The 13,885-nt window shown below is 44.5% G+C and overlaps 1 protein-coding gene across 2 annotated transcripts in view; it reads right to left on the minus strand.

Annotated features, from left to right (window-relative positions):
- Positions 1-13,885, minus strand: part of GZF1 (GDNF inducible zinc finger protein 1) — a 74,476-nt gene that overhangs the window by 8,978 nt on the left and 51,613 nt on the right. For both annotated transcript variants that reach the window (XM_069234170.1, XM_069234169.1), the window contains exon 5: positions 8,537-8,694. In XM_069234170.1, the coding sequence (XP_069090271.1) occupies positions 8,537-8,694 (158 nt within the window). The remainder of the gene's footprint in view (positions 1-8,536; positions 8,695-13,885) is intronic.

Here is a 13,885-nt window from a genome sequence, read left to right on the forward strand (position 1 = left end):
AGCATTGTTCCAGCGCAAAACTGCCTGCAGCACCCAGCGCTGACTTCATGCAAATGAGGATGACTGTCTTGTCCTCCTGGATGATGTATTCTCCCCTCTTTTGATATTGCTCTGGGAAGTGTTGTAGGAGACTCTCCAAGTCCTTTCGTTGCTTGTGCACATACCAGTTCCAAGGGTTCGGTGGAACTGACGATTCTCCATTGGACCACTGCCGAACATTACATGTTCCTGCCCACCATGAATACCCACTTTCTATTTCGTTCAAAGGGTGGGCCCAGTGATACTGTTGCAATTGCTTATTCTCGAGCCTTGACATGATGATGATGAAGTTGGCAGTCACTGAACCCCTGATGTATGTGGAGTTTTGTCTGGAATACCTGTTCTTTTTCTTCAATTATGAACTAAAAGCCTTTGCTGTAGCTGATTCTTTGAAGGCTTCGCTTCCCTCCTCTAGCACACCTGGAAACATCATCAGGAATTGACTCTTTGGCTGCAAAGGAAGCAGTCTATAGGTTTAATCACAATTCCCTTTGTTCCTTCTCTAGTTTAACACCATCGGTGTCTTCTGCCTGCTTGACTCCTGCATTGTACACTGAGATGTCTTCTGCAAGTAAGGGCCTCGAAGGGGTATGTGGCTATACCCTCCTCTAAGGAGTCAGTGTTGACATTTGCCAGTCTTCCAAGGGGGGGTGGCAGAGCGGGATCTTGTATTCATTTAAGGTTGTCAAACATCTTCTTCCTCTTTATTAATGCCTCTATTTTGTAGGAGTCTTCTCCTTTCAACGTCAAGAGCTTTCCTTTTGAACTAAAATATCAATACATTTTTTATGGGCGCAAAGGTTTCCCCCACGTCAGGGGTTTGCCTCCTTTGGTATCCTTGTGTTTAGATCTAAGGGGCTCTTTGGGTTTTTGTTTGCCCTATGTAATTTTTAAAGTAAAGGTAGACTTATTGGTGTTTGGAGTCTGACCCTTTCAGCTCAGATCCCAATTTCCCCTGTGGTACCTTGTGTCTTCTTCCTTCAGCAACAACCTTTTTGGAGCCTTCTCTTCCTCAGTGTTGATTATCTTGTCATCAAAATCTTGCTATTGTGCCATTTCTGCATTGCCGTTCCTGTAGGCCTTACCTGGGGTATGTTTTTGCACCTGTGTCATGGCATAGTGAGCCCACATTTGTTTTTCCCTTATACTGAAGATCTTTGGCTGGAACTCTGTGCAGATGCCGCAGCCTTCTGATGTGAAGTTCTTGGGCATACACTAGTTGCAGACCTGGTGGCTATCCTTCCCCTGAACCTGGAGTGGCATGTAGGGAGGAACCTGAATGGCGTGTGCATTGTCCCGGTCAAGTGGCCAATGACCTTGCAGTCGGCTAGCGTTGAAGCTGAAACACTATGCTTCTGCTAAATGCCTGGAGTCAGTCAAGCAGGGTTTCATCCAGGCAGTATTTAAAAAATAGTCTTACTTTCTGTGGTAGATCTGCAACTCATAAAGGTACTAGAGACTCTGAGGAGTTTATCCTGTTGGACCTATCCACGGCCTTTGACATAATGTATTTGTATTACATTACAGTTCTATTTATGTAGCGCTTCGCATCCCTGATAAAACACAGTTGCAACCTAGGAGAACAGTATTTTGTAGTAGTGCAGTGGACAGAACAGCATGTGTATATGTCAAATCAAAACAAAACAACTTTTATTTGGTTCATTTTTACAAACCATGAAAGTAATGGAACCTAAAATCCATCACAGTATCCAAAGCTAAGATAGATCCATCACATCATTAAAACACAAATCATAAAAATACATAATATGTAGGTCTACAAACACTCCCTATCCCAACTGGGGCCAGATGATCCAGAGGAGACTAACATAAGGACACACACACACACACCGGGTTGTGATCGCTAAATGGGCTGATAGGTATCTCTAACTTGACAATATAGGGGAGAAGGGGTGCTGAGATGAGGACAAAATCAATAAATGTCTCACACCCTCTCCCAATAAAAGTGGGATTAAGATCACTTGCAACTGGGGAAACCTCTCCAGGGAGAAATTTCAATTAAACTTGCTCATCAGGGTGTTGTGTGGGGAGCCCCAACCCGGCCCTCACAAAAATGGACATTGAAGTCTCCTGTCACCATGAAGTTAACTGAGGATGAGACAGAATATGGCAAGTTCCGTAAGCACATAGCCAGGGCCTTGATATTACTCACATCTTGCGAGTGGAGTCTAGTGTTATAAAAGTTCAACAAAATCAACTTAGTAGGTCCCACACAAGTAAACGACAAGCCCTGTAACTTGGTAACCCTGTGGATAGCATGCATATCTGTAGGAGGCTAGCCTCGTTTGTAGTGGGTACCTATGGTACTTACACCTTATACCAGGTCCAGTTATCCCTTATTAGTGAAATGCAGGGACTGTCTAGAAGCTAGGCTCTCTAGGGGTAGCTGTAGCTGAGCAAAGCTTATGCAGTATCACTGTAGTCACACAGTACTCACACACATGAAAGAAAATACTCAGTGGTACAAAAATAAAGGTACTTTATTTTAGTGACACAAATGCCAAAAATACCATAGAGGCTATACTCCCTTAGGAGGTAAGTAATACACAAATTATATACCCTGGTATGCAGAAATAGCTGTAAAAACCAAACAGAAACAGTGCAACTAGTGAAAATCACAGTAGTTAGAAATGGGCCTTAGGAGAACCCAAGCCATATACTAAGAAAGTAGAACGCGAATGTCGGTTTCCCACCTAGGCAAGTGTAGTGTGTAGAGGGGTGATGGGAGTATTAGAAAACACCAAAGGTAAGTAATAGAACCCACCCCAGAGCCCAGGAAAGCAGGAGTAAACCACAGTAACGTTCCTAGAACACACAAGAACACGAAAAAGAAGATAATGCAAGAACCAGAAGATAATGCAAGAACCAGAAGAGACTGCAAGACACCAACAGTGGATTCCTGGACCTAAAGACCTGTGGAAGAGGGGGACCAAGTCCAAGAAGCAAGGAAGAGTCCAGGGAGAACAGGAGCCCCTGCTAACCTGGATGAAGGTGCAAAAGGAGAACCACCGGTGAATAACAACAGTCAGTACTGCACCCAAGAAGACAGATGCGGGTTCCTGGTTGGTGCAGATGATGTCCCACGCCGGATGGAAGATTGCAGTCTGGTTTGCATTGCTGGATTCCGCCAACAAGCCTTGGCACACACAAAGCTCACAGTTAGCAGAAAATGGCACTGCCTGGTATCAGGAGGGACCTTTTGGACTCTGTCCAGGAAGGAGGAGTCAGAGGGGGTTCTCAGCAACTCAGATAGCCCTCAGAACACCAGGCAGCACGCACAGGAGTCCCACAGCACGGTAACAACAAAGGTGCAAAAGAAGGCCCACGCAGCACTACAACAAAGGGTCCCGCTCCGCACAGGAATGACTCCTTCACTCCAAGGGAGATTCCTTCATTCTTCTGGTGCAGGCTGAAGAAAGGCTGTCCTCTGAGGATGCACTATCTGGAAACAGTTGCAGTTGCTGTCAGGAGCTGAAGAAACAATGTTGCAGAAGTTGTCTTTGCTTCTTAGTTGCAATCTGTAGAGTTCCTGGAGGGTCCAGATGCAGTTTCTTTGGTGAGAAGGTGAAGTAAAGGATGCAGAGGGTTCCTGCTGGAGTCTTGCAATCTGAACCTGAAGAACCACCCAAGAGAGAGACCCTAAAGAGCCCTGAAATAGGTGCTTACCTCTGTAGCTGACCAGTCCCTATCAGGGGAGGGCTCCAACGTCCCCTCCTGGCACTGGCCACTCAGATGCTCCCAAAGTTCCCTGCCAACTTGGAATCCAAGATGGCAAAACCCTGGGACCCTCTGGAGGAGCTCTGAGCACCACCCATGGGGTGGTGATGGACAGGGGGAGTGGTCACTTCCCTTTCATTTGTCCAGATTCGCGCCAGAGCTGGGACTGGGGGTCCCTGAACCGGTGTTGACTGGATTAAGCAAGGAGGGCACCAAATGTGCCCTTCAAATAATTTCCAGTGGCTTGGGAAGGCTACCCCTCCCAAGCCTGTAAAACCTATTTCCAAAGGGAGACGTTGTAACACCCCTCTCCCAAAGGAAATCCATTGTTCTGCCTTCCTGGGCTTGAGTTCCTCAAGCAAAAGGAGGGCAGAAACCTGTCTGAGAAGTGGCAGCAGCTGGGCTGCCTGGAAAACCTCAGAAGGCTGGGATGGCAATAACGGGGATCCTCTAAGGAGCCCCCAGAGTGCATGGAAGCATACAACCAATGCTTGCAAAAGCATTGGGGTATGATTCCAACATGTTTGTTACCAAACATGCCTATGTTCGGAGTTACCATTATGTAGCTGGAAATAGGTAGTGACCTGTGTCCAGTACACGCGTAAAATGGTGTCCCCGCACCCACAAAGTCCGGGAAAATGGTCCTGGGGGTACCTCTGCTAGTGCAGGGGTTCCCTCACACACAGGTACTCTGCACCTGCCCTTAGGGCTGAAGGGCCTGCTATAGGGGTGATTTATAAGTGAACTGGTGCAGTGTAAACGGCTGTGAAAGGGTGGGTGCATGCACCTTTTCACACAGACTGCAATGGCAGTCCTGTTGAAGCCTTTGCATGGGCTCCCTATGGGTGGCAAAAGATACGCTGCAGCCCATAGGGATCCCCTGGAACCCCAATGCCCTGGGTACCATATACTAGGAACTTATAGGGGGGTCCCAGTATGCCAATTGTGAGTGAAATACTGAGTTAACAGTATGCAATAACCATAATTTAAGGGAGAGAGCATAACTACTGGGGTCCTGATTAGCAGGATCCCAGTAGACACAGTCAAACACACTGACAAACAGGCCAAAGTTGAGGGTAACCAAGCTAGACAGAGGCTACTTTCTCACAGTATCCTTCCCTTCAATGCCAATCAAACAAAGTTAATCGACCCCCCTTTGATCTACCATTCCGAGATTCAATTGCTGGGGTAAATAATGTTTTAGACCCCTCTAAGAAGTACAGATTAGAAGTTGCCCAAGTCTCTTGAAGACCAAACCCCCTAATGAAGTCCTGCCACTTAGGATCTTCAAATTTACCTGCAAAAGATCTGCAATATTCCAACAGATACATTTTGAGAGTTCTTACATCATCAACTAGAACGTCCTCTATAAGTTGGTTTGACAGATTTATCCTAGCCCCTCCCACGCTGGAATTCCCTTTGAGTCAATCGCAACCATCCAGGTTGATCAAAGGGGCGGATCTATTAGCACAAACCACCTCACGGGTGCTGATATTTGATCATCCTGAGCTGAAGGATAGATACCTAAAGCATAACAGTGCTTTGTCTCAGGTACACCCATCACAGACACAGGCCTATAAAAGAAACTCAAGGGAAGGGCCACAATAGGGGTCGGAGCAATGTCTACATTTTGGCATCTAATAGAAGCAAGAATCCGGTCAGCAATGAAAGGCTTATTAAAACGTATAATCACACAGTCTCCCTCCAAATACTTCTTTCCTTTTCCAATCCATTTAACCCTCTGTACCATATTAATCCACCTGCCAATCTGGATAACCATAAGCAAGTTCAAATCCAGCCAGTGCAAAACCTTGTTTTTCAAATGATGAAAATGTTCCCCGATAACTGGCTTTAATGGGGGGATGTTGCAGAGGACGACAACATAGGGCATGGCTTGTGGGGGTAGATTTGTATACCAGCAGTGGAATATGGGAGTAACGACTCCCCCTGTAAAGGTTTTGAATAAACCCTCCTCACTAAGGCCATGCGCCAAACCATGGAGAGTAACGGCGCTATAAGTGCTAGGCTGACCCACTCCCCCACAAAACCCCAGCAGCAGCTGAGTCCAAATATATATGTCATTTTGCCGATATGGACAATGTTTTGATCCGTACTTGAGGACCAGAGCTGTGTGTTGGTTGCTGAACCTAGGCATGAGTTAAAGTGAAACTGAGTATGAGATAAGATGCTTAAGCATTAGATGGCAGTGTATTAATAGAGATAAAACATTTCAGAGCAGTGTGTAAGCTTATATGCCAGAGACTGTTCAAACAATGCTGCAGCAAGCGAGTAGCTGTACTTACCTGAGGGTGTAGGAGATAAGCATAATAAAGCACACACTTGTGTATGCACATAGATACCTACCAGTTTGGACTGATACATACTGAACGTTTAATCCACATCGAAAATGTACATAAGAATTGCCCAGGGATGAGGCTGTTATTTGTGGGGGTTGAAACTTGTGTCAACTACAGTATATTCTCTAGAGTCCCCACAGAAGAAGCAGAGGACGAACTTATAGGAATCAGAATTAAGCAACCAGCCCCTTATATTGGCTGAAGAGTCCAGTCAAAGGCAGAGGAGAGCAATCCAAAGGAATGGGCACTACACAATCAGCCATATTATATGCTCTAAGTAGCTCACCATTTAGCAGCAGAGAGGGTCCCATAGAAATTAGCATTGCGGAACCATCAATGGTAAAGGTTATAAGGATCCTCCAAAGGAGCAATAGAGCGAAACCTATAGGAATAAAAAAAAAATGACACACCAGAGTATATGTTCTGGACGGTCATCGTGGAACAAGAGAGAAGCCTCCAATATAGAGGCAGCCACTTTAGAGGTCAGAGCAGTCTATCTAAGAGTACTAGAGAGCAACCTGCAGGGATGGGGCTTGTACAATTAACTATGGTAAATGCTTTGAGGAGTTTACTCACCTTTACTACATGAGCTGCAGAGTACGCTCTGGTGTGGCAGGGAACAAACCACAGGATTGAGGGTTATACAAATGACCACGATATGTGTTCTGAGGAGTCCACCTAGGAGTGCCAGGATTTGCAGAGGACCAACAAAAAGAGTCAACAGAAATTACAAAGGCAAAGGTCTCTAGATGCCACACAGGAGCAGTGATAGCATAGCCCAGTGGTGTGACCTTTGCTATGGAATCACATTAATGTGAATCAGTGAATCTGTTGAAAGAATGCATTTAGAATGCATAACAATAAAGGCTGGGGCAAGGTAGAAGGGAAGGTTAAGGAGAAAGTGAATAGGTCAATGGGTCAAGCTCAAAGCCCTCTTCAGGCCCACAAAACGACAATGCCACAGGATGCTGCCCTTAACCTCACCACCCTTTACCTGGACACCCTTGGGGAGAGGTTAAAATAGGCAAGGGATGTCACAGGCAGGGCAGCATTACCATGTCACTATGGGTTTGGGGGTAGTTCTAGTGGTAGGAGAGTGAGGCAAAGGGTGCCCCAGAAGCGAGGGGGCACTTGCTCTGTTCCCTAGTAGGTGTGTGATGAAAAAGCCAACCATAGGAAAAGTATAATTGCATAGAATATGACCAAAGCAAGACTGGTCCCTAGCAGGGGTGTGACAAAAAAGCCAACCATAGGTGAAGGGTGCCTACATTAGTGCTAAGCAGCAATTTGTGCACCAGCACAGGGGACAAGGACAGGAATGTGCTGCATCTTGTAAATACAGCGCATTTGTGACCTATTGTTTTGACGCAGGGCGGCTCAGCAAAAAAGCTTGCAGCGCTGCTCTGAGCCAAAACTTGATGAAGCCCTCAATTTCTTGAAACTGATTACATAAAAAATTGGAACTTGGTCATGGAAGTCAGAAAACAGTTTGTGGTCTATTTTCTGGCCACCTTCCTGGGGAACAACCCCTCAAACTTTCGGACTGTTAGAAAGGGTCTACAACTTGATTATGGGCAATCAGATTAATGCAGAGGTTTCATCTATCTTTTTTAAGTTTAAAAGAGTTAGAGTTACAGAAAGATATGCAGTGTAAGTGCACTATTTCAAAAGCAGAAGTTGTCAAATCCATTATGTAGCAAAACTTAATTATTTTAACTTTCTATATCTACGATTGCCATCATTTTAATGCAGTTACTACAAATTCTGCTGTAAGATTGTTGAACTAGACAAATTTGACAATGCCTCACAAGCTTTTATTTCTTACACCGGTTAACAGTGCAACAATGTGTAAAATTCTAAGCCTTTTGTATATTAAACCATTCCAGGATCTTCCAGGATGAAATTCCTAATAGACAAGATTCATAAGTACGTTTCTGTTAGTTCCCGTCAACAGATATAAAAATCTGATGAACATCTTGTTAATGATATTAATATTTATTAAAATAAAAAGAATGATAGGAGGTCGACCCTTATCGAAATTTTGCAATCCTTAGTGGACTGCTCTTCCGTAGCAAAGTAGACTGACTCCCAACTTGATGAACTTTGCAGAGCCTGTAAAAACATTTCTTTTGTGTTGAATTAATGGTATAAGGCTCACTGATGCCGTTTTTCACAGGGGCTCTAGGTCAAAAGAGCTTTATAAAAACCCAAAATTAGACTGATGCCTCTATGCCACGAAATGTTTGAGTTGTACAATATGTTTATGCTATCCTTCAAAGAACATTAGATGCAAGGCTCCTGAAAACATTTACATCGCTTAAAGGTGATTTATTTTAGAATCACAGAAGACATATTTTAGTAAAATACACCGATAACGTCAGAAACAAAAACTTAAATTTCCTTACTGAAGTGTGTCTCCGGAGAGTGGATTTATCAGTAAATGTTCTACCACATGCACTGCACATAAAAGGCTTCTCTCCTGTATGTATCCGATGATGACGTTGCAAAGCATTTAGTTGGGTGAACTGTTTTCCACATTGATCACAACAATACGGTCGCTCGCCTAAATAGCAAGGTAAAATATTAATTATTTTAACATTGCCAATGTATTTCTGCATGACACAACATCTTTTGATGTGAAGGGTGGGTGAAATGTTCATGTAACGCCACCTGCCAATGCTGACAAAGTCAAAATGTGCCTTTTACTGTGCATTAATTTCGAATTAAACTGCATACAAACATATGGCTGTCGGAATAACCGTAAAAGCACTGAATACAACATTAACCAACATAGTCAACAATGCAACAGAGATTACGATGTACAAATTCCACCAATCTGTGAGTTTACTGTGTCCTAGGTGAAAAAGACAGCAGAACAAAACATATTAACGACTAAAGACAACAATGACATGTTAAAAGCCAAACTATCCCTTCAGTGTTTTTACGTGTTGAAAGGCATAGGTCCGAGCTTCCTTTCTTTTTTCACAATGAGGTGCACAACAAAGCAATACACCTCACCTATGATGGTAAAAAAAACAAAAAAAACATTCAAATTCATTGACACAATATATTTTCCAGTTATGCGAAAAATGGGGATGCCGAAGCTACATTTTTTGAGTACTACCCTAAACCTCGTAACAGATTTGTCTCTTTACATACGACTCTAGCACACAAATCACTGAAATCTAGAAAGCACTTTCAAGCCATGCCTTCTTCGGTATTCCCAGTGACCACTAATGTCAGGAGGTAGTCTAAGTTTTATTGAGGTCAGCTGAAACAATTTCACCCCCCCCCCCCCAAATTTGGACTAATTCATGTCCATGACTTGTGATCTGGCGGCAGACTCATTCTGGCATCAGGATCGAGAGTCAATCATCCACTATATATATTAGCTGTTTGTCAAAGCAAGTGAACGGCCCTTCCCGTACTAGATATCAAATGCCAAGGTACAAGGTCACTTCTACTTTCTAAGTAGCTACAACAGAAGGGTCAACAGACTTCTTCAAGTGAACCTGGGGCCTGAGGCAAACACCAAATATTTCAAGGCCTCTGCCTTAGAAAAGATGAAGTGACATCTTTTACTGGAGTTAAAAGTCATGTTTCATCTTCTATAGTCTTCCTATCTGTGTAATCGGAGAGAATACTATTGAAAGTTACCAACAGTACTACTGCAGTGCAATCAGAAAGTAACATGCTCAATCTTTTAAGAACTCGCATGTATCTGTCGATAAGTAAGCGTTTCAGATTTACATATAAGGTAGGAAGCTGAAATGTGATGACAACAACAGGAGCAGGGAACTGAACATAAAACACACACACACACACAAAGGAGTCGCCCAGGGCTACATGTTAAAGAACAGAAGAAACACTTGACTAGATTTGGTCAACACCTTGACCTCTGCCCATTAGATGTGAGGCATTAAAACATTTAAAAATCCCCTATGTACTCTTATTGAAGGACTTGTGTTCCAGAATAAGATTCTGTATTCTATTTCTTGTTTTTAATCATAGAAATGCCTATTCGCCAATACACAAGTGTTCACTTTGGTGTATATTCTCACTTACAATGGTTGTTCTCTGTTTTGTGCACAACTAAATATATCCTTATGAAACATGTTAACTGAAGATAATGATGTGGTATGTGCTCTGACATATCTTTCTCAAAGTGATATAAAATGTTGATGAGAAACGTCAAATGCAGAATGTGATTTTTGTTGATACTGTAAATGCAGGTGTTCTGTACCTAATAAAGTTATTGATACGAAGGGGAAAGACACCTCTTTTGTATACACTATTATGTTGCTCAGCCTTCCAACCATGCTTGACAAGGCCCGAATCTCATTTTTTGTAATTCAAGGCATGAAGCTGGTACAGGTGCGACCTCTTAAGTCCCCCACAAGTCACATGGCCACTTTCATGTTTTTTTTTACCCCGGTGCTCCATTGGGTATGCAGTAGTTTGCGGTGCTCTCTGTGCAGCCTATCAGGTACTTCAGAATCTTTTCCATGGATGAGCTGTGGTGAGCGAGAGTAGCCTCCGGGGGCTGACAAGCGCTGCACCATCTCTAAGCACACATCCGTACAGCTCAGTCTAAGCGGTGCGGTGGCTCATGGGCCTGAAGTGCAGAGGCAGTCCGGGGTAGGCCGACATTGTAGCACAGCAGCAGCAACCCTGCCAGGGCCAAGTAGGTACATGCACACTTGATCAGGTTGTTGTTGTTGCATGGCAGTGGCTGTCCTTAAAGGCCCAATTAGGAAGATGCAGCCCTAGTTAGGTCAATGTCATCATATGGCAGTTTCAGCTCAGAAAACACCTATTATGCAATTGCAGAATCAAACAGGCAAAAGTCACCATATAGCAATTTCAGCCCCGGATGGGCCAATAAGGCAGTTGTACCTCAGTCAGACTGAAGTCGTCATACTGCAGTTGCAGTCAACATTATGCCGAATAAGCTATTACAGTGGGACCTAATATGACGGACCCATGGCATGGGTCACTCCCAGCTCACGCTCAGCACGCCACTTCCTCTGGATGTCCCACAGCAGGGATTCTCTTTCTAGACAGTCTCTACTCCTGTAGGGCCATGCAGACTCTTTCCTTCTCTCAGAAGGCAGCCATGCTTCAAGAGACTCCAGGAGAAAGTGCAGAGTTAAGGTGATGTCCCAACCTCTGTGAAACTGGCTGCAAGGCAGACACCAGGCCTGGTCACACAGCAGTTTTTCAAATGGTCTGCGGAACCCTCCCTACCTTGATTTTGAAGGACTTGTAAGTGGAAGTAAAAGTGGAGTGGGTCTGTGTCTCTCTTCTATACACACATATTCTAGAAGGGGAATGTAGATCCACGGTTTCAAACTTCAGAATCTGTTTGGGGTGGTTATCCTTTCACACAACCTTCTCAGGCTACTCTATAGACATCCTTTGTGTAGAATGATGGTACTCACAGCAAGCAACACTAGGGCTTTCTCAAAACTGGAGCACCCATAAGACAGGCACAGTGAAGTGTGAGGTTTCTGCACCATGCTGTCAGAGTAACTGAAGCAGTAATTAAGAATGGGCAAGAGGGTAGGGCTGACCTAGATTACCTTATACAACAGAAACTGCAAGCCTAACCTTTACCCTTACCATCAAACAAATGTCAGTGTTGTAACAAACGTTTTTCAATGTAGCCCTGTGTTCATCCTCCTCACTGCCCGTATCTCTAACTTTAAGCCAGAGCAATGCATTACCATCATCATCTTTTGTGTGTATGATTGTAAGATCTAACTTCCTAGGTGGGGTTTTCCCCCAACTTTTTGCCTTTCAGCCTCCTGTTTTTGCTGACCTCGTTTTGCTGGCTTTTAGACCTCTGTGCACTTTATCACCCAGCACCAGTGCTAAGGTATGTACACTCTCTCCTTTAAACAATGTAGAATTGGGTTGAACCCAAATGGCCCATTTAATTTACGTGTAGGTCACTAGTAAAGCTTAAGTCCCTAGTAAAGTGGTACCCCATGTACCCAAACACTGTAAATGAAATTCTACGTGTGTGCCTGGAACACTGATTGTGTGCTGGAAAGGGCCATTTTTGCAGGGCTATTCCCAAACGTTTTGCCTCTGGCCTCCTGTTTTTGACTGTGTGCTGCATTTAGTTTTTGCTGGCTTTAGGACTCTGGGTCCTTTACCACTATTGACCAGTGCTAAAGTGCAAGTGTTCACTGTCTAAATTGTATTGGTGATTGGTTTATCCATGATTGGCATTTCTAATTTACTAGTAAGCCCCTAGTATTGGCATATTGGATTTACTAATAAGTACCTAGTATAGTGCACCATGTGTGCCCAGGGCCTGTAAATCAAATGCTACAAGTGGGCCTGCAGCACTGATTGTGCCACTCACATAAGTAGCCCTGTAAACATGTCTCAGACCTGCTACTGCAGTGTCTGCATGTGCAGTTTTAAACTGACATTTCTACTTGGCAAGTGCACCCACTTGCCAGGGCCAAACCTTTCCTTTTATTACCTGTAAGTCACCCCTACAGTAGGCCTAAGGCAGCCCCATAGGCAGGGCGCAGTGTATTTAAAAGGTAGGACATGTACTGGTGTGTTTTACATGTCCTAAGAGTGAAATACTGCTAACTTCCTTTTTCACTATTGCAAGGATTATCATGGGGATTGCTTTGAAATATTTTTAAGTATAATGTCAGAGCAGATAGAAATACAGAGTTTGGGGTCTCTGAACTCAGAATTCAAAACTACATCTTTTGGCGAAGTTGGTTTTTGAATTGTAAGTTTGAAAATGCCACTTTAAGAAAGTGGGCATTTTCTTGCTTAACCATTAGGGGGGGTCATTCCAACCTCGGCGGTAAAAGGCGCTTACCGCCGTTTAGAAGACCGCCATAACACCGCTGCGGCCGCAGTAAACCGCCACGGTCATTCTGACCCACAACAGGCAAACCGCCAAAATACAGACATTCACAAAAGTCCGCCACACCAAAGGCCAGCGAGAAACTGGCGATGACCAAACCTCCACCGTAACGCCAACAGAAATACGCCCACACTATCACGACACACGAATCCACGCGGCAGTCTTTCAACCGCGTTATTCCATTGGCAGTACACACCGCTGCGCTCAAAATACACACACACTTACAAAATACAACCACATTGGACAATTCAAAATACACACACTTGAGACACATACACACACCACTCCCACATACCCAATTAAATATAAAACACACACCCACATCACCCACAAACCTCCACTCCTAGAGATTCGTGAACACGCACCGAGAAAAGACATCCGAGCACCCAGACGCCCAATTCACTGTCACCCAGCAATATTTGCACGCACTTCACACAACACAACAATACACATCACCACACTTAGCACCACACATCACCCACACCACCCCATGGCACCGCAAAGACACCCCAGGTTCTCTGATGATGAACTCAGGGTCATGGTGGAGGAAATTGTACGAGTAGAGCCACAGCTGTTCGGGGCACAGGTGCAGCACACCACCATTGCCAGGAAGATGGAGCTATGGAGCAGAATAGTCGACAGGGTCAACGCTGTGGGACAGCACCCAAGAAATCGGGACGACATCAGGAAGTGGTGGAACGACCTACGGGGGAAGGTGCGTTCCATGGTATCCAGGCACAACATCGCAGTGCAGAAGACTGGCGGCGGACCCCCACCTCCTCCCCCAGAATTTACAACATGGGAGGAGCAAGTCTTGAACATCCTGCATACTGAGGGCCTCGCAGGAGTAGGC

The sequence above is a fragment of the Pleurodeles waltl genome, chromosome 5, assembly GCF_031143425.1.
Source record: "Pleurodeles waltl isolate 20211129_DDA chromosome 5, aPleWal1.hap1.20221129, whole genome shotgun sequence".
NCBI lineage: Eukaryota > Metazoa > Chordata > Amphibia > Caudata > Salamandridae > Pleurodeles > Pleurodeles waltl.